This window comes from Motacilla alba, chromosome 6 (assembly GCF_015832195.1).
Source record: "Motacilla alba alba isolate MOTALB_02 chromosome 6, Motacilla_alba_V1.0_pri, whole genome shotgun sequence".
NCBI classification, from domain to species: Eukaryota; Metazoa; Chordata; class Aves; order Passeriformes; family Motacillidae; genus Motacilla; species Motacilla alba.
The window spans coordinates 23,242,823-23,267,296 of record NC_052021.1 but is presented as its reverse complement, the minus strand read 5'-3'; the positions used below and the strand labels follow the sequence as shown (position 1 = coordinate 23,267,296).

Genomic DNA, 24,474 nt, shown 5'->3' with positions numbered 1-24,474 from the left:
AAAAACAACTTAAAGCATAAGCAGGGCAAATATAAACATAAAACGAACACATGCTCAAAGATTTTTGTTCATGTAAAATTGGTTGGAAAGCGAGTGACACAGTGCTCAGAGATATCAGTCTGTGGCAGCTGCTGCTTAGAGCTTGCTCTTGCAGTACATCATATCAAATGTGTAAGCCATCAACCAAATGGAAAACTCTTCTAGAAAGTTAAATTGTTTTTAGAGATTTATTCCAACATCTAAATCCAAACAGATGCAGAGCACTCACTCTGCAGTTATTTGGAGGAGTTTCTCAGCTTTCTGAAATACTCATGTAGGATCCACTTAGAAAGCTTATACTGAGATAGAGCTGAGTAAAAATTTGTGAATTGATTTGTGCTGGTCAGTATGAAAACAGAATTGTGTTTCACTGAGCTACCATTCAATGAGGGAAGAGTTGTGACAGGGCAGAGGGGGAAGAGGAGACAAGGTACAGTTTCACTCACACATACACAACACTGATTTCACAGATTTTACTATTCAGCTTCTTTAAAACTCAGCCAGTTACAATCTTGTCCCTGAAACCTGGAGACTCACAGTTTAGATTTTGTTTTTACAAAATTGTCTCTGTAAATAACAAATGTTGATATAACAGATAAATTGTTTTTTCCTCTAAACCTACAGAGTCAAGTCAACCTTATTCGCAATTCTGCAGGCACAACTGTTTTATATAGTGTCATTAGATAGTGATCAAACTCTGGAATCGGATCTAGGGATGCGATCCAGGGAACTAAGCCCTCTGAGAAAGCATCAGCTGGAAACTTTGGAGGTCCCTTCCAATCCAAGTGATCCTACAAATCATCATGGCCAAGGACACAGGTATGAACTTCTGCTACTGATACTCTGTACCCAGAACTGCACTTGCAGGACCCATAGCTAATAATTCACAAACATTTGAGTTAAACTCATTTTGACAGAAGTGGTTCCTATACTCAGCTCCTGCCCAACCACCTACAGAACAGCTCCTGAACTGTGCTATCTCCAGCCTAGTGTGTTAAAGTAAACCACCATTAGTTTTCTGGTCACCTAAATGTGCTGGGCTGCAAATTAAGGCAATCTAGGGGTTGTTTCTTGGAGGCTTTGCTGTCCATGCCATAAAAGCAGTAGCATATGGAAGAAGGAGAGGATCATGCTTAGCTGCTGGAGGTTAATCCCCTTGAGCTCTAGAGGCTTGGAAGCATCACTGTCTCGTTCTGGAGAGTGCCAACATACAGTCACACCTGTAGGGATAAGTGCTTACAGATTAAGGGCAAAAGGCTGCAAAGACCCTATCAGTGCCAAAGGGATCAATCTGCCTCATTATTAACAGGAAACTTCAGAATACTCTGACAAACAGCATCCAGGTAACCTAAGTTTGAACCTCCTGTCTGCTACAAACTTCTCATCCTCCTCAACAAGTTACTTAGGGATTTGATTATCAGATGTAAATAATGATAGTTCCCTGCTTCAAAGAGTAATGTGACACACTCATCATATAGGAAATGCTATTATGCTCCATCTATCAAGGTCACAAAAGCTGGGAAATTAACTCCACATTCTGCACAGCATGGACAAACACAGAACACGGGAAATGACTAAAACAACCAAATACGAAACAGGAGTTTGCATGGGATATGTCACTCCCTGCTCCAGCAAAAGATGTTCATATGAGGGCAGTTTGCATTTTATTTTCTCTGTTTTATGGTGCCTGGTAGCTATACCAGTAGGTGATGGCTTACTCTCACATTGCAGTTATAACTAAACTGACAAGACCAAACCAGTTTCTCTTCATGATTTCCAAAGCAACTTATTAAAAATAAATAAATCTTTGTGTAATCAAGTAACCAGACTACTGACATGTGTTTCAGCTCAAGGGCTCACACATTTCTCCACAGAGCTACTCTGGCTTTCCACTTCATGGCCAGCAGAATCAGTCTCGGCCCAGGTGAGGTGTCAAGAGCAGGTTCTGAATCACCACAACCAGCACCACTAGTGAGGCTGTGCTTCTTGACAAAGAAAGTGCAAACAGTTTCACTGCAAAAGCCTGGGAAGTTGCAGCAGACTTGCATCATCTTAATGCCCACTGAAAGGATCTGGAAAGAAAAGCTAGGAGTACAATAAGGATTTACTATTGCATTCACAGAACAAGAGTGAAGGCACTAATGTAAAAGAAAACTTATCAAGATCTGTAACATTTTACTTAAGCTGACTATTTATGCTGCACTTCAGAACTACTCATCCTTCACTTCCACAAGGCTCTCATTTGGCCTGAGCTGGAGGTAATTCTGCCAACAAAGCACACAGTCACTGCACGACACAGTGCATTAGAGAAGACAAACTTCCATCTGCACATGGATCCCACTTCCTATCGGATCTGAATCCTTAGCTCTGAGAGACAGAGAATGGTAATACATCTGCACAACTTCACTCAAAGGCTCAGCTGCAACCTCACCAGGCAAGAGAACATTAGCACAGGGCTAGTGTGAGCCAGCGTGGCTGGGAAGGGCAGTAGTGCTGTGTTTGGTGAGCAGCCGGGAAAAGGGCACCAGCTTTCCTTGCAGTGTCTGCTGGCTGCTTCCTAGCTCCTACTGTGGAAAGTTCTGCAGCTGCTGGGAGGAACCTATTCGCATAACAAAAGCGCCTTTCAAAAGCAGTACAGGAGGGTGGAAAGAATATGGAAAAAACCTTCAAAGCCACTGACAGCTACAGTTAGTATTTTTCAGCATTGCTTAAAGGTCTCAGGCGAGGATCAGGACTCCAATACTTTACATAGAATATAAACACTGGTGTCTCTCATTACTTTCCTGCTGGCTAAAGAACATACCACAGGAAAAATCATGCAAGAAGCAGCTTTAGCATAGCCTTGAGCACACTTTTAGGACTCTCATACAATTAAGTTCTCAGCTGAGCAATAAATTTACTTGGGGCATAAAAGATATTCAGGAGCTTTTAGAAGCCTGAACTCCAAAAGCCTGCAAGCAGGCTGTAGGCACCCCCGCATTGCTGGCTGGCAAAATGCTCGATGTGAACCAGTAAGGTGCACCTGCAGCCCAGGAAGTCAACCAGAGGTGTGGCAGCAGGCTGAGGGAAGTGGTTCTGCTCTTCTACTCTGCTCTTATGAGATCCCACCTGGACTTCTGCATCCAGCTCTGGGACTCTCATCCTAAAAATAACATGGATCTGTTGCAGCGAGTCCTGAGGATGGCCATGAAGATGCTCAGAGGACTGGGGACAGGCTGAGAGAGTTGGGCCTGTTCAGCCTGGAAATGACAAGGCTCCAGGGAGACCTTAGAGCAATTTCCAGTACCCAAAGGGCTGGAGAGCTGGAGAAAGACTTTTGACAATGGCACGAAGTGAAAGGACAAGGGGGAATGCCTTTAAACTGACAGAGAGTAGGTTTAAATTAGATATTAGGAAGAAATTCTTTACTGTGAGTGTGGTGAGGCACTGGCACAGAGTTGTCCAGTGGAGCTGTGGATGCCCTATTCCTGGAAGTGTTTCAGGCCAGGCCAGACAGGGCTTTGAGGAAGCTGGTCTAGCAGGGATTGGAGCAAGAAGATCTTTACAGTCCCTTCCAATCTAAACCCACCTATGTCTCTCTGATCCTGATGGATCTTGAATTCAATCCCTGATCTTTCACTTCATCAGCTATAGAAACCCAGACAATTCTGCCTTCCCTGGTGAGCTGCTACACATTGCAACGGGTGCACTTAAAATATACTGATGAGCACCATGAGAGATCTTAATCAACTAAGCAGGCAGCAAAAGATCCTTGGAGCTTGAGCTGTAATTCCAGGGAAAAGAAAGCACTGGACTGCTGGTAAAAGACTCCCAAAAGGGGAACATGAAACATCTGCAACGAAAAGTCTACTACAGATATTTTCTTTAAATTTGCCTTGAAGTGTTAAAGTTCTCCTGCAAGACTGTCTTTTCTTTGAAGCACTTGAAACTTCTAGGGCTTGTGAATGTTACATGAACTCTATTTGTTGTAAGACAATGTCCAAAAGGATAAAATAAATCTTTGCCTCTTTAAAATCAAACAAAGGAGGAAAGAAAGTGTCATTCCCTCATCCTTTCAGTGGCTCCAGGCTAACCCCTAAAAATTTTAGTAGTGGCAAAATAGTTTTGCTTCTCAGTCAAACCATTTCAGTTATGGGAACTGCAAAATGGCTCAGCTTGTCTTTCAAACAGGAGCAAAGTTGGAAGAGAGATGTCAACTCTTACAGCATATTTCAGTACTGCTTACATTTGAGTGCAGCAAGCAGGAACACTCTCCTGTGTTCCTGACCACTTTTGGAGGAATAACCTGCCCAGTAAAAAACACAGAGGTCAGCATACAGCTCATCACAACCATTCTGTTGGAGAAAATCCCTCATCTATCTCTGAACACTAAATACTTTGCTTTTCTGCTCAATGTTACTCTTCTGGGTAAAAAAGGAATTCAAGGCCCAGAGACATATTATTTTTACGTAAGAAGGTTATACATATGGATTCAACTTAGCTAGGAAATGTCAACTTAAGGCTTGTCTTCATGAGGAAATTTACTGTAACTAGTCTACCAGTATAATTATATAGCTGTAGTTCTACTGGTAAAATTCCCCTGTTGAGCCTTATTCATAACAACAGCTGCCTTTATGGTTTATTTTTGTCGACTATGCCAAAAAAGGCCCCTGCTCCAGAAAGGCCACAACAATTTACAGGGGAGGAGGGGAAGGAGAAGTGCCAGTGCAACTAGAGCAGTAGAAAGAATAACAGTATAGAAATGGCAGTATTTCTTTATACCAATAAAGTATTTGATACAAAAAAAAAGTGAAATACTGTAAGAAAACTATACTGTACATCAGATTTCATCGCAGGTAAGGTATGTGCCAGTTTCATGCTACACTTCATAGTTTTGGCAAAGGCCCCCAAGCCAGACACTGGTCTGCATCAGGCCCTCCGTGTGCATCCTTTTGTTCTCGCTTCCTCCCCAAATGCTGCAGTGCATTTTTCCCAGGAGTACTCTTTTCCCCCCATTCCTTTATAGAAGCAATGCCTTGCCACCCAGCAACTGCCCAGGGCCCCTTGGACTAACCCTCCAAAACAAATGGGCATTTAAGACCAGTCCCTCTGGTTTACAGTTTGCATCTCAGGGACCAGGGATAGCTGGAAAGCAAAGAGCACTTTTTGCAAAAAGGATTTTAAAACAATTGCCCTTCACTTTGGCAGTACAAGAATGCTGAGCTAGACAAAACAATGAGCCATCTGTGCACTCTTCCCTCCTTCCCTTGTCTGTATCCTCTGAGCTTAAATCAGAGCTCCCCAAGAATGGCCAAGTCCCCCTTCACCTCCGCCCACCCTGTTTACATCCTGAAAAAAAACAGTTTTCTGGCCTATTTTTTTTTCTTTTTGTTCTTAAGAGCCCTTGCAAAATCTTCCTTTAAACCTCAGCCCTTTGTCAGGTGGTATCCCATCTACCCAGCTTTGTCAAGTGATGAAAAAATGCCTCCCACCAGTGATCCGTTCCTTGTTTACCATCCCTAGAGGCAGAGTGGCACTCAGGAGCCCTACTCACCCCTTTGTCCAAGGAAGGCAATACCATCTGAATGGGAGACCACCAAGATTTGCAGCCCTCTTTTGTTAGCCTGGTGTCACTGCCTATTGGGCCTTGATTCAAAATTGAGATGACAGTAGAGAGGCAGCTGAGTTAGGTCATCACCACTGAGCATAGAAGAGAGAAACACCAATAGCTCAAATTCCATATAAAATTGGTAACTTTATTATCAGTGGTAATTTGTTGTTACCAATTGTAGCCGCTGACTCATCAAGAAACATGCACTATTCTAGTACTAGTCAAGAAGGCATGTTCCCAACACTAAAAATGCATTGAGGAAAAAACAAAGGGGATTAGGTAAGAATAACAGCATTCGGATCTATTTCTTCAAACCTTTATTTTGTTAGTATCTCTATTCCAGGCAGAAAATGGATTAAAAAATGTCAATGATCTCACAGCTGGAATGGCTGCACTGCTCAAAAATACTTTTACCTTCATGTCTCACTGAAAAAAAAAAGCTGACTGTTTTTTAATTCTTGATTTTTAAAAACAGCATAAACAGATCTTTATCACATAAAGCAATCTTTCACTAGAAGACCCAGTTTTGATCCTCAATCACTTCTCTTCCCGGCAGGCTGAACTCACTGGGAGAGCAGAGCCTGCAAACTCTCCCACATCATTCAGCACTAACCCAACTTGGAGATCAGAGTAAGGAAGCCATGCCTCAGATCAACTCTCCTCCAATGTGCCAAGATCATAAATGTGGAAGTTCTGTTGGCAAAAAAACCCCCATAAAATCATCCACTTTGAGTACTATGCCCCTTCCCCTGCATGGCAGCAAGAGGCTCATCCTAACAGGATGCAGCACTGGAGCACAGACACACAACCGAACAGAAGGTGGTGTTTGCCTCCTATGCTCAGCACTAAACCTTCTTCCAATCTTTTTCCCTTTCTTTTTTTTAATTGAAAACAGTCTTTCTTGTAAATTCAACTACTGTGCTGTAAACCTTAAATGAATTTCCTTCAATGCTTAAAAAAACCCATTCCAAATCTAGCACAGTTCAAGAGTGGTCTCGTCCCACAGCCCCTGCACGTAAACACCGCAGCACAGAGCGGGCTGCTCTCCGTAGGTGGCCCACATCTTCCATTTCATCAGGGGTACTAACTACCTCCAGCAAGTGGCATTTGGAAGCCAAGTGCACTCTGCCTTGGAGGAGGAAAATCAGATTTCCCTGCGGTGACCATAGCTTCAGGGGAGGTCTGCCTCCAGCAGTGAAACACAAGCCTTAGAGGGTTCTGGTGCACGGCAGTCACTGGAGGGACACCCTCACTGGGACATAAATAAGCATTGATGCTTGGTTTAACTGGGGTTTTTGTGGGTTTTTTTTTTTTTGTCTAGGAAATAGAGAATTGAACCCTATGTGATCACACTTGTGCATATGCTTCTTTAAAATGTCTGAACTCATTGGTCAAATTCAATCCTTCAGAGGAAGAGTTGTCCCAAAAACGTCACAATTCTGCAAAGTATGCAAAAACCAAAAACAAATATCCAGGTAGAAAAGAAGGCTCTACAGGTGCTCCCAGTAAGCAAGTTTCAGTAGAAGCACACCTGTATTTCTAGGTGTATTTCTAAGTCTCACACAGGTGAGACTTGTTAAAAGTACCCTAATTTTAAGAAAAGCTCATTCTAACTCATATCTTTATAGGTATGAAGAAAAATCTAATCACAAACAAAATTCATTAAAAGACAGACTTTATTGTGCTGTGCAGCTAAATTACTATTTCCTACTCTGACAGATTCTCAAATAAACTATCACTGAAAGAATTTTTTTTTTTGTTACAGAATTCCTTAATTCTACGGCCTCTCCCTTTGCACTCTGCCATGAACTTTCCTCTCTCCCCTCTGCCTCAAACAGAAGACCAAATGAACAGAGAAGCATTACATTTGGGGTCAGTCTTTGATAGGCAAACAAGATCTGGGAAGAAAAAGAAGTCCAGAGTATGGTGCCCACCTTGGACCCTCTCTCCTCCAAGTCCTACCTCTTGTACTGCTTTCCTAAACTGATGCTCACTGATATCCTCTTCCATGTAATTCTCTTTAGCTAGGGCAGATGCTTCACCTCCAGCAACCTCTCAAGGTAGACATGCTGAACTTTACAAGTCTTATCTAAAATATGGATCTACCACCTCTCTCTAATTTACTGTCTTCCAAAAGGCCCTCTGTTTTATCATGAAAACAAAGAGGGGCAGAGTCACTCTCCACCATTATAAAAGCATTCAGTTACCTTGGAGTTTGGTGTAATATTTCAGCAGTGCTTTAGGCATGTGGTTTATAAAGCACTTAGGGACTTATTAAATAGCAAAATTTAAGGCAAAATGCTGGCAAGCTGAGGGCAGTGAGCTTTTAAATTTATGAAAGGCTACAGAACTAAGAGGCCACTAAAGTGATAGCTGTCAGCACCACTCCATCCCACATTCATGCAGGTTCAAAGGAGAAGCCAGCATGCACTCAAAAGAAAGAGAGCACTCGTTCCAACTTCCAGGCTATTTTCTAAATACTCTTTTCAAACTCCTTTTATACTCAGAAAAAGCCTTCCAGAAAACATCCACCCCTCTGCAAGCCTTGTATTGGTTACCTGATCCACTTTTGCGCTCCTTTTTCTTCCTCCCAACTCTAACAAGCATCCTTGCCCTTTTACAAGTTAAGGTCATTCAGAGGATCTATACAAGCAAGCAGAACACAAGCTGGACTGAAGATCTTGAAAGGCTCATGCTTACCCTCACCTTTAATAGGGAGGCACCACCCACAGAGACAACACGTTATCCCGGCATGCACCGCTCCCTCCTGATCCAAATGGAAAGCAGCACAAATCAAAAGGACCACAGCAAGTTGGAACCTGTTGTCTCAGCGGGTGGTACCCTGCATCTGTAATAGAGATGAAGGCAGCTGTAATCTCTCCGGTTTTATGCAAATGGAACGCTGCACTTCAGCTCCTGGCTAGGGGCCAGGAAAGAAAACAAAACCAAGAAACCCCAAACCCCACCACCCTTGTCAGTATGAAGCTGATGTAGTAAACATCAAAACACAGTTGGCATGTCACTTTGCGGGATGTGGAAAGACCACAAATAAAAATCTTATCTCAATCTATCCATAATTTAAGCCTTACTTTCTATTTCAGCTTTGAATTACAACCCTGTAATTTTAATACAAATAAGATTATTCAAGGTGTTCAGGAATTCTATCGCATCATGGTTTTCACTTTCCACGCACTTCTTTAAAGTGTTAAGAAAAAGAATGAGCACTCAAACTACAGAACAGTTAAGTGGAGATTCAAACTTTGGCCTTAGAGCAAACTGAAGTCAGAAGCCAGTCTGGGAAAACCACATTTTCCTTCTTAGTCCCTGGACAGCCCTGCAAACCTGTGCCAGCACAATCTGGGACTGGCAAACACTGTGGCACCACTGTCATCTGGTCCAACCTTCCTGCTCATGCAGGGTAATCCCAGAGCACATGGCACAGGATCATGTCCAGACAGTTCTTTAGTACCTCCACAGCCTCTCTGGACAATCTGTTCCAGTGCATGGTCACCCACACAATAATTAGGTTCTTCCTCATCTGCAGGTGGAATTTCCTATGCATCAGGTCCTGCCCATTGCCTCCTGGGTCAGAGACTCCCCAGGGCTGCTGCAAAGGCAGCACTCAGCTGAAGCTGGCATTGCCACTGATGGAATCCGAGTCCAGCTACACCTGCTGATGCTGCCCTCCTTGTGCACCTGTTCTCCACCAAGGAAGAAGTCACCATAACGTTTGTAAACTGCAGGAATGATCAGGCACCTGTCCCTTGACCTCGCTGATGGTCTGGCATCAGAGCACGGACCTGCAACTGCCAGCTGAGGCACTGGCTTTGTGCAGACACACAGGGACACGGTCCTTGCTGCTGGCATTGCCGTGGGCAGTTACTGCCAGCAAGGGCTGGAAAGAGTGCAGGACTCAGCATCTCCTCTCCCATAACTGCACTGGCCACATGCTTCCTACCAGCAGGCTGCACACACTCACCACTGCAGTGCAGAATCTCTTCAGAATACAAGAACAGTCTGGAAAAAAAGGCCTTACTTCAACCCTGCTGAATAGATTCAAGAAGTCACACATTTGTTTTGATTAGAAAGAAGATAGAAAAAGCTAAAAATGGAGTATAACTTGCAAAAACATCCTGGAAGGATTTCTGCTGCCACTCAAGTTGTGCAACATGCTCAACTGGACAGACTTATTTCCATGCAAGCAGCTTGGCATGAAATCCCACTGAAAGCCTGTGGCTCCCTAACACTGTCATGACATCACGATTTAGGATTTTTAGAGCTGTCAGCCCAGCACAGCTGGTGTCATGGTTGCCAATATACCATGAAACACTGAGGGGTTTTAAATGAAAAAGGTTTCCTTGTTTGAAATTCTTAGATTTCTTCCATCTTATTCTACAGATTCTTAAAACCAGACTGGTTCTGTAAGCAGAGTACAGCTGATACGTAAGCAGAGCAGGAAACAGCGCTGCTTTAACTGAAAATAAATCTGTCAACAAGGAGGCACCGGGAGAGCTCTACTTCAGACTTTTCAGGTTCTTATTAAAAAATATAAATTAAAGTCAACATTTTCACATTATTTGCTACATCTGTTTGCTATTCCATTATAAATAAAAATACAGGGCCTCCAATTCAGTGTTAGTTCACTCAAAAAAAATCAAAAAGTCCTTTTCATTTAATATTGCATTATAATTGTTCTAGACTGTATTGTATAACCATGAGAGGTCTGCAAGAAGTAAGCTACGTGTTACCCAAACTGGGCAATTAACAAGACCTTTGGCAGTGTTCTATCTTTCCCTTTCTGAAGTACGAAGGACAGCAAGGCTATGGAAGCACATCCATGTTGTAGGAATCTTGCTGACTGTCACAAGCAGATCCAGCTCTGCACTCTTTGTAGACAGCTGGGAAACAAAAAAAAAAAAAAAAATACAAACCCTTTCCTGTCTCCAGAGGCCAGGGCAATTGAGCAGAGTGCCACACTGATTTTAAAGGAAATATACTGAAGATTTAAACGACAGCCCTGCAACCCCATGCTCCTGCCAACCATTCTACAGCACACTTTACCTGGGACAGCAGAATCCCAAAGCCCCTCAAGTGAAAAAGAGACATATATTCTTAAATAAAGCTTTATTAAATTCCCTGTCAGAGAAAAAGAACCTCCTGAGTGCATAGGAAAATCTACCACATTCCTACAGTGTGCACCCAGGGCTGGGCTGGTGATGTGCAATTCCCACAGCCATCAAATTTCCAGAGCAGTTTTAACAAACAGCAATTGCTCTTGGGAGTGAGAACTGCTGGTAAGTGCTCAGCTCCTTTGAAAATCTTTTCTCAGCCACTCTACAGTGCTCACATACCAGCTGGTAACTTCAGGTTCAGTGTTTAGGAGATGTGTAGGTCTTGACAGCTCTACCACACGCATAATTGCATATTAAGACTTTTGGACACAAGGCAGAACCAACCTAGTCAATAGGACAAATACTATTAAGCTTTGTAGCTTCAAGAAGGAGGCCAAATTAAAGGTGACAGACTGCAGACAGCTGAACATCTCAGGGCAAACGACACAAGGACACAGTGCTGTGGAACTGGGGATGCTGTTCCAGCCACACAGAGACAAGGGAAACACACACCTGATCTATGAACAAAAGCACCATGTGAATGCCTACATGTTCACACTAAGATCTCTCGGGAGGGAAGGAAGCCTCAAACTTCATTTCTTTCACTTGCCCTACTTTTCCTCTGCCCCTGCAACTATTGATTGGGAATTGTTGTTAATGGTGGCTTAAATGTCCCAGGCAGATCTCTGTGACATTAGAATCCTGTACAAACTCCAGACCTGTTTTCTGAAAAACAGTGCTGTAATCACAAACACAAGGAGAACAAAACAGGAGAAACTGCCTTGAGGAATGGGTAAAGTTAAAGAAACTGCCCAATTGCTGCTGCTGCAAGAGAAGCACTTTAATGGAAAAAAACCTGGTGGCTGAATTTAACCAAGACAAACAAAAGGAGGAAAGCTTGTGTGAACCAATGGGAGCCTTTGCTGCACCATTCATCAAGGACATTTATCCTGCAACTATAACACAGTGCAAAGATAGTCTCAGTAAACAGCAACAGCAGAAACACTGTGCCATTTCTGGCTGGTTAAAAGGCCATGTTCACAGCCTCAAAATCATGATGGCCTGGCTACTGCTACTCACTTCCACTGGAATTAAGGAGTAAGGTTGGCTAATGAAAGAATAGGATTAGCTCATGCTGCCTGCTTGATCAAATCCAAAGTTCCCGCTAGAAATCATTCATACTTACAACCTAAGATAATAATTTAATTACTGGAGAAAAGACAGTCAAACAATTAGAGTTTTAGGCTTCTGTTACACAAACTGGCACTTTATACAGCAGCCACCGGAGTGGCAGTCTGCTGACAGTAACACTGCTGTGCCAGCAACAGCAAAAATGCCCTTACAGCAGTTTTCCAGAGGAAGGCATTTAACATGCACAGGGAGAGGTCAGGATTTAAGTGTACAGCCATAACAGATTACAGAGTGTGAAAAACACAACAAGACAAACAGTTAAAAGAAAATTTCCCAACAAGTTAAAACAAATTTAAACAAAAACCCACGCAACAGTGAAAGGAAATATACTGCATTCAAAGCCTGCATAGGGGAACATAGAATGTCCTCTACATACAAGAACAGGCATACATCATCTTTTTTGAGACCCGGGCTAGGGTGTTCTCAACAGAAAACCAGCTGTTCAAATAATATGAGCAGCAGGACAGGGTTTTACCCACACACCCCTAAAATGCACCACAAAACACAACGTACAGCTACAGAACCTAAATGACACTTACTCATGTACTCTGTTGTCTCCATACAAGTCACTTAACCCAAAGCTGACGTAGTGCCAGTGCTCAGGAACATTCAGTGCTGGGTTTCCCAGGTTCCTGTACATGCTAACATAGTCCAGAGGGTCAGGTCCTCCCAACCTGCATAAAAAACAGAAAAATTCTTACGTAAGTTAGTTCACTCAAGACAAAGGTTAAGTCTCCCCAGGTGCTAGAAGAGGTTGTACAAAGACTTGGTTTAAAATAAAAATCAGAACATTCAAATTACCTCTTAAAAAAAAAAAAAAAATATTGAGGAGAAAGACTAGGTTAAGTCCAGGAAGCTTTGAGCACAGGAAGACAAAGTACATGTGTGCAACATGCTAAAAATGTTTTTAATGTTAAAGCACAAAAACTTCTGGAAAATCACATTAAAGCTTTCACAAAACACAAAGAAAATTGAAAAACTGTACTAGTAAAAGAGCAATGGCTGTATCTGCATTGCAAACTCCTAATTCAGTCCAGAGGCACATATCTCAAAAAATGTGATGCTATTTCAAGCAGACTTTTAAATTACTAAGTTTTGAGGAGAGTAATCCGTACTTCTGAACACAGACAAAATAGTTCAAACAGTGGAGGAGAAAAACATTGGCTCAGTAAAACTAGCAGCAAAACTTCTAAAAATACACCACTTGCATTAACCAAGAATGAGTAAAAAGCACCACTGTACCCTCTGCACCAGCATTAGAATGGCTTCCTTAAAAGCACATAACTCAAAAGTCAATGCAGCACAGGCAAGTTATGCTACACAGCAACCATCAAAGCCTGCAGCCACCCTTCCTGCTACAAGGCACAGGGAATTGAGGCTGTGTGCCAGCAGAGAGCAGAGCACATCCTCCTGCCACTCGTGTCACCTCTGTCTGAGCAAAGACAGGACAACTCCCTGCTGAAGGAAGGAACATGCTGGACTGCTTTGCTGTTTGCCCTGTCAATCACAAAACACCTACCACAAGCAGTTATGGCACAGCTGATTAACCACTTTGTGCCTACAACACACTGTGTCTTCAAGTAAAACTCTCAGCTGCTCCAAACAGGAAAATCCAAACTCACACGACCCCATTCATTGGAACAAATTATTCTACACATCAATTCCTCTCATGTCTATTGTCTGTTTAAATCCTGACACAATCATCTGCAGGTTGCAGGGCATGGCTGTGCTTCCTTCACTTGTCCTGAGGGTTTGTGTATCATGATACGCAGTCTCTGTGGCTGCACAGATGGATCCAGCCCAAGTGACAGTGAGACACTATTTTATATCCTCTGCCCTCCTCTTGTTGCCCAACCTTGTTCAAGTCTGAACAAAACAGCTTATCAACTTGGTGTACTAAAAGGCCTTTCCACAGGTGTGCTGTGCTGCCTTGCTCTGCTGCTGGCAAAAAAACAGAGCAGTTGTATAATGTGACTGACTTTACGTAGGACAGCTTTCCCTTCCTAAGGCATATAAGGCCATCATGGTGACTGAGACCAGCTGCAGTTTCTCCAGCAGGCCAGTCAAGGATGCAGCCCAGGATACTGTGGCAGGACAGAGGGGATGAGCAGCTCACCCCTAGCAGTGGCACAGGTGTCCATTGTGAAAGGCTACATCAGAACAGTGCAGCCTCCTCATGTGACAAACGGCATCATCATGGCATAAAAGGCAAAGTGGTGAGCAAACACGGGGAGAGTGTATCAGACCCCAGAACAGAGCTGAATCTGATCTTCAGTAGACACCTGAAAAAACCTGTTTTCAAAGTCTAGCAATAGGTTGAAACACTCAAGAAAAAAACAAATCCCCTCTGACACCCTTTTCTCACCTGTTCCCTTTCACTGGCATCAGGTCACACTGGAGGCTGAGGGCTCTACCACAAACACCCATCCAGGTGGCTCTGTTCAGAGCATGGCACCTATGTCCTGGCCAGTGCTCAGGCCCCCAGGGATCCATGATGGAAGCAGTAAGATGGAAGCAATTCCAGCCAGGATGGTCACTTACCCTTGAGGAGTGGCAGTGACCAGCAGCAGCCACACACAATTATTACTGGGCTGGGAGGACTTGGGAGTGAGGGAGGTTCATGCACTGACAAGTGTGAGAGGTTAGTCAGTGGTCAGAGCAGTTGTGTGGGCTTTGCAATGAAGAGAACACTGCTAAGCAACCAGCATCTCCAACATAAAGTAAATCTGCTTCAAAACTGGGTTTAATAACACTTGAAAAGTCAAACAATCAATGCTGGAATGCTGCTGACACAGGCACTCTGACACTGACAACACACAAGAGAAACCTCTATACTGCCCTTTTCAGGACAGGGACTATTCCAGGAGTACATGCTTTTCCCTAGGGCTACTCAAACATACTTATCAGGTCTGATGCAGATGGCAAGTCCTGCCTAGGACAGCCCCAGGCAAGCCAGACACCTCTCTCTCACTCCTGCCAGCAATCCTGTGTTTGTCTCCAAAGGCCAAACTCCTCAGGAGACCTGCAGCATGACACACCAAGAGGTGGCCACAGCAATGTGGCACCAGGTGGCCTGGAGGAGCTGAGCTCAGTCCTGCCCAGAGTTCACTACCAACTGGTTCACATGCTGCTCAACGATCCAGGCACACCATCTTTACTCGCTGAGAAATGTAGTAGGCTTGGAAGAGACGTAGACTAAAAGCCTGCAGCAGTGACCAATTAACTTTTGAAGAACACATATCCAAGCCATACACCTATCCCAAAACCACCGCAACTGCACAAGCAGCCAGCAGGAGCTTTAAGCCAGCTACCCGCAGCACCCAGTACCACAGCCATGGCAATAACGCTCAGCAAAGGTTAGTCAGCACAGATATTCATCCAGTTTCGGTGGCAGGTTTCACTGCTCTCTGTCGGCACTGCTGTGGTACATCCTCCTCCCGCCCACGGCTGCCGCGGCAGGGTTCGACCTTGTATCGCAATCTACATATCAGTACATGCACTCACACAAAGAGCTAGAAGCGTTGGAGGATTTTATTAGGAAGAGCCCAACTTCAAAGCCAGAGGTACAGTACAAATTTGTTACATTCCCTATTCATGGAGCTCATTCAGGAGCAGCAAGGGCCGCCTCAGGGGAAACCCTGTATTTGCATCTGCACCAAGAGTCTTCTTTTGGCTGATGTTAAGAGGGCTCTGAACTTTGTGTGGAAGGAGAAAACACCAAACGAAGAGAGGAAAGATACCCACAATGGAGAGACACTGGAAAACTCCTAATTCATTCACCCTGAAAAGTCCTTAGTGTATTGTTTGTAGTCACTTCCCAGCAGCTGACAATAGGATTGCTTTTCACAGCTACCTTTCGACAACCCTTCAGAAGTAGTCTGTGATTCCCAAAAGGCTGCAGACCACAGCTCACTGCACAGGGTTCTGAGAGTATGGCCTAAATTTAAGACAGGTGATAAAAACCCAGTAGTCGAGCCCAAATTATGCCTATTTCAAAACCTATCACAAAAAAAAAAAAATTTTCACCAACAATTCCATGCAACAAGGTACTTCAATTTGAGATACTCTACCATATTTTATAATAAAAGTGGATACTGGATATCAACAGACAAACTCCATCTTGGTGCATGGCCTCCACAAAAAGACAGAAACTCTTCCAAAAAGTTCTGATTGAATCCCAAGCTATGCAAATAGCATTTTAAAAGACTAGTGCCATTAAATAATCCCCATGGCTAAACCCTTTTATGTAACAGGCATGGAGTTCTGCAGATCCTCCAACATTACACAGTTAGGATCTTCTCTGATCTGCCAGCCAAAGACAACAACTTCAGCTCCCTGAACAAAAAAAACAAATCACTGTTAACCATAGAGAAACTGATACATATAATTAAAAGCTGATTAGTGTTACAATATTTCTTCTAAGGCAGAGAACTTCATTCAGCCATTTCCTCTTCTAATCTAAACCAGCTAATAGCTGGCAGTCCAGGCAGAGTAGGACAGATTAGCAGAGAGTGTTGTGGCGGGAAGTCATTCTACCAGACTTAACAAAACCAAGTTCCAAGTTTCACCCAACAAGAGGAGAAAAATAACTTGTGGCATCCATGGAGGCTTTACCTCACACAAGCATTTCCTGCACAGGACAGCAGTAGGAAGCTCACCTCTACAACAGGAGCTCTCAGCTCTCACTGCTGGCTGAGCTAACAGCTGGAGGAACCACTAAGTGGAAAATACCAGGATAAACAGGCCTTCACATTACTTCTTACTTGCAACCTGCCACCACTGCCAGCAGTAATCATTTAGTGTTTGAGCTCCAACTGCAGCGAAACCCTAATCAAGCGAAACCCTTAACAACAAGGCTTCAAAGACAAGGGTCTCTGTCATTCTTCACTATAGACCTAAATTTCCCTCAACCTCCACAAATCTTATGTCAATACAGTCAGTATGTTTTAAGCTGTTCATAGAAAAGAAGTGCTAACGTGACTGGAAATGCTTCATGAGTCTCTAAGATTACACATAGGTGTAAAAACAGACTGATCAGACCACCACCAAAGTATTGATGTGCACCAATGACTAAGGAAATTATTTATATTTTGAGGTCTCAGATTTGCAACATCTTATCTCAGCCCACTGTGTCATTTTAATACAATACTGCCCTAGGCAATAAGGCCTAACAGACAAACTTCTTGCTAGAGTCACTTAAAAAACAACACTTCTGTGGACAACAACAGCAAGAGCTTTGTCTGTCAGAACAGCATACAAGGAGGATGTTATTCTGTTGCTCAGGACTCTACTTAGATAAAAACATTCAAGTAGAAATGAGCTGTAAATAAAGAAGTTGAGCATTTATTAGTTCTTTTCAAGTACTGGGGTAGAGATTGGCCAATGTCATGTAAAGGAAACTTTCAGGGGTGACTTTGAGCACGTTCCTTAGCCTAGAAGTGGGGACTGAGCAGCTAGGCAATAGCAAAAAGCAAAAGGAACCCTTCTTCACATGGGATTAGACGCTAGACACTTATCTTGATAGCTAAACATCCAAGAACTTCCTTCATGCCACTCTCCCACATAAACAACTGCTGTTCCTGGTGTCAGACACTGTGTCAGCAGAGACGCTGAACTGCAGATTCACAGTCTGTGATAACACATGGCTACGTAAGGCCAAGAGAAGCTGGCACTGCCCCGTGGGCTTTACGGCTACACACGGCATGTGTCCGGCCTGCAGGCTGCAACAGCGGGTTCGCTCCGGTCAGTGCTGCCACACTCGGACCCCGGGCTCCTGGCCAGAAGACAGAGCTCGTGCCTGCTGTCCAGAGGGAAGCCCCAGACCCTCGCTTTCTGTGGGAACACCTCCACTGAGTAACACCCCTTTTTCCTAAGATCTGCCCCAATTGGGGCCTTCATCAGCAACCCCTCACTCAGGGACCCTCCAAATCACCCCAGAAACCCCAATGCACTCTCCAGTTTTCAGTGCACACCTCTCTACACCCTTCTCCTATTGCCAGCGCATTCTCCCCAGGAGCCCCCTCCAAACGCACGCCTAGACAACCAACTGCACCCCCAATCCCTCCATCCCCCGACCCACCGCATGTCCCCTAAACTCTTGCACCTCACCCCTAACACAGGACGCAACCCCCAGTCCCTCTCCCCTTGCTGCAACCCTCCCCAGCCCCTGCAGCTTACCCGTGCAACGCCCCCAGTCCCAGTGCTTCTCCCAGACCTCTCCCACTCCCACTACTCCTCCCAAGCCCTCTCCTATCCCACACAAGGCGCCGGCCCCACGGCTCCCCCCAGCTCTACGCAAGACCCCGGCCCCATCCAGGCCGCCTCACCAGTACTTGAGGATGGCGGTGACCTGGAGCGGGTTGGGCTGGTCGGGATAGAGGCGGCGGCACTCGCCGTAGATACCGTGCAGCCCCGGCGGGAACAGCGACGGGAAGGACCCAGACCCGGACCCCGAGCCGGACCCCGGTCCGCCCGCGGGGGGCCCCCCGCCCGGCCGCACGCCCTCCATGTCCCGGAGGCAGCTGGTCGCGGCCCGTCCCAGCTGGTGCCGAACCCGCTCCGCTCCCGCCAGGCGCTCCCGGCCCGGCCCGGCCCGGCCCAAGCGGCTGCGTGGGGCCGCGGAGGAGGGGCGGGGCCTACTGCCAGGCCGCGTGAGTGACAGACCAACTCCGCCAATGGCGGCGCTGCGCGGGGCTTCGCGCGGAGGGGGTGGGGCCCCTCTGCAAAGGCGGCGTGAGTGACAGAACAGTCTGACCAATGGAAGCTCGCGGCCCGGAGGGCGGCCGCGCCTCTGCCCCCGCCCCTCGCTGCGTTGCAGGCGCGCCCCCTAGCGGCGGCGCGGGGCTCCGTGATGGGCGGGGCGATGGCCGCGCGAGGCGGTGGCGGGAACGGGAGCGCGTCCCGGGGGAGCGGGACCCCCGCACCCGGGCAGGCCTGGGGACAGAGCGGGGCTGTTACTGCTGCCTTTGCACCTCCTCCGAGGCTCAGGGCACCTTTACTCTCCCCGTGCGACCTCTGTGTCTGTAGGGCTCTGGAGGCAGCTGGAAGGTGAAGTTTGGGGGCAGCGGGTCGGGGGCTGTGACTTGTGCACGAAGCACACTGACGATCTGGCTCGTTCCTGAACCGCAACTGCAACTGTGGCCGTGCAAAGCCAGGTATGTACATGTGGACGGTGTGTGCACGATAGTCCTACACACCTTTGCTAGAGCAGGGTCCTGCTTGTTAATCAGCAAATAGAAAAAAAAGAGCTGTAGAGTGCTCAGAGGAGAGGGTGGGCGCTCATGCTCGCATTTCTCACTTAAATAGGTGAGAGTTTATTCTAAAAACATTCATGGCACCATTTGGGATAACACACATGGTCAAGAAGCTGACAAGCTCTCAGCCAAGTGACAATCCCCTGATAAAGGATGTGAGCAGTTGGTGTCCTTCCTCACTTCCCACAGTGAAAAGTATTTCTCTTGTCCTGTTACTGTGATAGTACTTTTTGTGACATCTGCCCGAGTAGTCAGCTACAGTCAGCTGAGAAGGTGAATGTAACAGAGTATGTATGAAAGGCTGTGTTGGCTCCATACACCCATAACGAGTGCCTCCTGGCATTCACTGAAGTGATACAACACTGGTCTTAATTCAAACTCCTCAATCCTCTTGTATAAAAACTCCCTCTTGTAGACTAGGTGAATGGGGAAGGTTGCTAAAGGTAAACATCTGGGATGAAATTTATCTACTGGGACTAAAGGCAAGAACTGCAGGAGAAAAGTCCATGTCTGCAGGAGAAATGTGGGACAAGACGGGTGAGTCAAGCCTTCAGGTGTGCTCACTGGCATGGAAGTCCATTTGAATTAATTTCAAGACCCAGAGTTTCAAGCATCGATTATTTTGAGTGCTTTTAGAATACTTAGTCAATGGAAAATGACAATGTGTTCATTGCTCAATACTGAAATGTTCATGATGTGCATTCTTTATACTGACACCTCTTGTGTGGCTCTCGTGCCTCAAAAATGGGGAGAAACTGGTATTTCGTGGAGGGAACAGATGTGTCACGATCAGTCGTTCGTAAGGATGATCACATGAAATTATGGGACAGTAGAACGCTTTCCTTAGTCATAGATCCTTGCTACAGAAGCTGATGGGATCACCTTTTACTCCTTTCCTACTAAAAAAAAAAAAAAATTAGTGGGGGAAATCTGTTAAGCATAAGCCAGCCAGTTGCGATGCAGCGTTTTTGGTGGAAGCACCCAGCTATCTCCTGGACTGCAACATTCACCGGTTTCTCGGCCGTGGATGTGTCCGCAGGATTCCCTTTTTCCGCACTCCGCCTCCCAGCACGCCCCGCTCCTACGCCGGCCTACAGTTCCCAGCATGGCTCGCTCCCGGCGCCGGCCTACAGCTCCCGGCATGCCCCACTCCCGGCGCGCCTCCCCGCTCGACTGTGCGCAGCGTCGGACTATAGCTCCCGGCAGGCGCCGCGGCGGCTGGAATACATCACCCAGGCGGCGCCGCGTCGCCGCTCCGCGCATGCGCCGCCGAGGGCTGGGCTGTTGCTCCCTCACGGGCGGCTGCGGCGGGTCCTCGCCATGGAATCCTACGATGTGATAGCGAACCAGCCCGTCGTGATAGACAACGTGAGTGCGGGCGGCCGCGCGTCCCGGGAGCGGGGAGGGCCCGCAATCCCTTTGTCATCGGGGCGGCCGCGCCCCGCCCGCCGTCGCCCCCCCACCTCGGCCGGCTCGGCCGCCGCCTCCGGTCCTCTCACGGCGCCATACGGCGTCCTCGGGGGGCGGGGCCGCGGCGCGTCGGCGAGTCCCGATTGGCTGGGGCGAATGGCAGTCACCCGCAGCGGGGCCGCTGCTCCGCGCTGGGGGGCGCAGCCCCCGCCGCCGCCGAGCTCCCGCTGGTTGGGAGGGGCGGCGCGCCCCCATTGGCTGAGACAGCTGTCAGTCGGCGGGACAGCCCGCTGCTACCTGCCGGAGCGGGGCGGGACTGTCGGCAGAGCACCTGCGCTCATTGGCAGTGGACGCTGTCAGTCAGGCGAGGCTTCCCCGGCCCCGCCCCACCCCTCTTTGTGCCGGGGGGACAATGGGGGTGCTGGGCCTGGCCACGGCCACACTCCCAGCATGCCGTGGGCAGGCCTTGGCCAGGGTTCCAGAGGGATCCTGACAGGCCGTGGATGGACCCCCGGCAAGCTCTGGGGGTGCTGACGCTTCCCTAGGTCCGTGCAGGTCATGGAGCTCTCCAGCCAGGCACCCCTCACGGGCCCAGTGAGAGAGAACCCTTGCCCTCTGTACTGTCCCTCCTCCAGCGCATCCAGCACAGTGGTCACAACAAGTGACCGTCCCCAAGGCATGGATTCCCGTGCCTCGGAATGCCACTGCTGACGGATCTGTGCCCAGGGTTGCATCAGCGTAGTGCGGTGTTGCAGATGGCTGCTCCAATGTGCTGATGCTGCTCATTAGCACAAAGCAGACCTTCAGTCTGTGTCTGTAATAGCTCTGTGGGAGATGAATGACAGTGATTCTGTGCCTCTTTGAGGTACTTCTGGGTCCAGTTTTGATTTGCCCCATCCATGCTGCCTTCCCAGGAGGAAGGACTATCCAGGAAGGAATGGGAGGGCATGTGCTGGACGGAGCCTCCTTCAGTGTACTGAGTCACAAACCCGTGCTCCTCCCTTCTGACCTCTATCGCCAGTGATTGAGATTCTGTTGTTTTGAAGGGTCAGTACTGTGCTCCATTCTTCTTCCACACACATAATTTCTCCTGAATTTTTTTTCCATATGAATTGGGTTTCCTGGCCTGGCACGTCTCAACCTATTGCTTTAGCTCTTCATAAGGTGAATGCTTGTAGGTCTTCTCAGATAAAGGCGGTTATTCTTCTGACTTTTTCTTTATTATAGATGCCAAATTCCTCTCTACAGCTCGAGCTCTCTGATACAGTTTTGGCTTTGTTTATTTCCCTTGAATCTTACAGCAGAGGGATTTGGGTTAGACATTGAAGGAAAGCATCTAATAGAAAATGAGAGTAAGCAGTAAAATTGACTATGTTGAGAAAAACATGTATCTTCATTATTGAAGATGTTAAAAAATGCATTGGGCTGATTGTTGTTAGGAATGCCTGTATCAGCACTGATCCTGCTGCGTTGTTTAGTGATCAGCTAAACATTAAAGTTACCCCTAGGTGTTCTGGCACTGTGAGGATCACTTTGTTGAGCTATCAATGCAGTAGTAGCCTATATTTAACTTCAGCATGTCTTTTGTTATTTAGTGCAGGGATTGCTGCCCCTGCCTCAGCCCTGAAGAAGGGCTCATGTGTCAGCAGCTGATTCTGTTTCATTTTATCAGCTGGTCTTATAAAAGCTAATTCTTGTTCTCGCCTCTCCGATAAACGAGCTTCCCCCCTTCCCCTCCCTGCACAAGAAGTAGAATGGAGCAGTTGTTGTAGCATCTGCCTGGAGCGCTGGCAGGCTGCGGGCCGAGGAGGCTTGTGGTGACACTGCATTTTTACTCTTTGGAGTTCAGGCAGGATGGGACGTGGAGCTGCACAGAGCTGGTACCACTCTTCCCACTGCTGTTCCATTACTGCTTTTCTGCAAGAACTGCAGGCACCTTTTGAAGGCTGAATGTTATCCTGTCTCACATGTGCCTGTGTGTGGGAAGGGGGAGGTGAGATACTGAGCTGGTGAGAGCCAGACCCCTCCAGTCCCAGCCCTGCTCTAAAATCTCAGTATGTTCCAAAAGGACATGAAGTTCTGTAGCTAAAAATTTAACAGGGAGGTTTTTTCCTCTTACAGCACATTGCTCTTAGCTGTATGTTTTCAGCAGGGAGAACTTTGTAATGTACAGTGGGAAGTTGGAGCTGTATCTCTGCACAACTTTGTAGTCTCCGTTGTCTAATTTTTCAGAGTTGTATTCCCATCTGCAGTCCAACAAGCTCTCTGAATAGTCTGGGAGCCCTGCTGAACATGATGCACATGTCAGTAGTCCAGCTGTGGCCTAAGTCAGTGCAAACTCCTTGACCTCCATGGAACATGGCATTATCTCTTGTTTGCCTTGTAGTCTAAGTGGTGGCATTTAATGCAGCTGAGCTGCCAGCAAGGGCTGTTGTGTCTTTGGTTTGTTCTTGATCTTAAAAATTCTGTAACAAATAAAACAGTTTTACAACAATATGAAATGTGCACTCTCCATAGAAAGTGCTACATGGAAAATTGATTAAATTGGTTAAATTTGAGTCCTAAATGCAACAAGATGAATGAGTCCATAACCAACTGGCTACAGAGCTAGTAGATGAGGTATGTTCAGTTCCTTCAAGACACTCACAAGAATTTTTAATGAATTTATCTTTCTTGACCTTTACATTTGACATATAGTTTTTCTTCTTTTATTCTTTTGCTCAGATTAAAATTTAAAAAAATAAATATATAACCCGCTGCCAGATAAAATGGAATGAAAACCCAGCCAGGATAGTTACTGGTGGAAGTATATGTATTTTTTCAATTTTTTTCAAAATTTTAATAAATCAGAGTTTGTAACAGAAGAGAAGATGCATGTGTTTTTGCTTATTTGAAATAAAGATGAAAAAACAGGTCTTTAAACCTTCTGAATCAGAGTTATTTCAAAATGTAAACATTTTTCTCTCATTGCATAAGAATCTCAAACTGGTCTATAATAAACAGATTTACACAGTGTGCACATATCTTCAAAGAAGTCAAATGTTTTCAAGAAAAATTGCCTAGGTCAGAAAGTGCAGTCAGGTCTTTGTAGTGCAGAGATATCAAACAGCTGTTCTTGGTTTGTTCCCAGGCACTTGGAAGCACAGTTGTGTTGAAGCCCCATCCCACCGGCACATTCAAAGCAGTCGTTTGTCTTTGAGTCCAAGTTGGAGTTCTGAACTCCCAACACATTTGGTTAACTTTGAACTTCAGTATGTAAATCTTAAAATACATAACTTGCTGGGAATCTCACCAGGACACACTGGACAATTTTTGGCCTGACCTAAGGAAGTTTTAATCTCCAAGTTAAAATAGGAGCATCATTGTTCTCCTGAAACCAATTCCCCGCAGCAGAATGCCCTAGCAACAAGTTCACTCATGATCCTGAACAAAACATTCAATAAGTGCAATATTCTAATGTGGTTACATTATGTTACTGCATTTCATTCAATTGTTTTTCTGTAAGACTTGCCATAGGATGGTATTCTTTCCCAGGTAGACAATTGTTTATAAGCTATGATAATAAAAATCAAAATAATGGTTTTGGTTTGTTCCTTGTTTCACTTTGAAGGGAATAACCAGAAGAGAGTCTGTCTCAGGGGAAGTCTTTTTAACACTTTGCCCGCCACTTTGTCACACTGATATCAGTTAGTGCAGACCTTGGGATGCAGCTGGAGCCGAGTCCCTCGTGTGGAAAGGAAGTAGTTAGTCCTGCCCAGTTGGCAGCTTGGGTGTGCTCCTGGAGCCAGCCTGGCTGCAGGTGTTTATCAGGAGACAAGGATCTGCCTTTCATTTGCTTTATAAATAGCTATGTCTGGTTTGCAGAGTATTCCTGACACTT

The 24,474-nt window shown here is 46.0% G+C and overlaps 2 protein-coding genes across 3 annotated transcripts in view; one reads left to right on the top strand and one right to left on the bottom strand.

Annotated features, from left to right (window-relative positions):
- The window catches only part of SUFU (SUFU negative regulator of hedgehog signaling), an 88,515-nt gene extending 69,938 nt beyond the window's left edge, over window positions 1-18,577 (bottom strand). Inside the window, exons 1-2 of one of the 2 annotated variants that reach the window (XM_038140358.1) lie at window positions 18,258-18,577; window positions 12,471-12,605 (exon numbers count right to left, since the gene is read on the bottom strand). In XM_038140358.1, the coding sequence (XP_037996286.1) occupies window positions 12,471-12,605; window positions 18,258-18,439 (317 nt within the window). In that variant the 5' untranslated portion in view covers window positions 18,440-18,577. The remainder of the gene's footprint in view (window positions 1-12,470; window positions 12,606-18,257) is intronic. The other variant, XM_038140360.1, reaches the window with a different exon arrangement.
- A 1,818-nt stretch (window positions 18,578-20,395) lies between these two features.
- ACTR1A (actin related protein 1A) overlaps window positions 20,396-24,474 on the top strand; it is a 14,867-nt gene continuing 10,788 nt past the window's right edge. Inside the window, exon 1 of the mRNA XM_038140736.1 lies at window positions 20,396-20,552. Within this exon, the coding sequence (XP_037996664.1) occupies window positions 20,505-20,552 (48 nt within the window). The 5' untranslated portion in view covers window positions 20,396-20,504. The remainder of the gene's footprint in view (window positions 20,553-24,474) is intronic.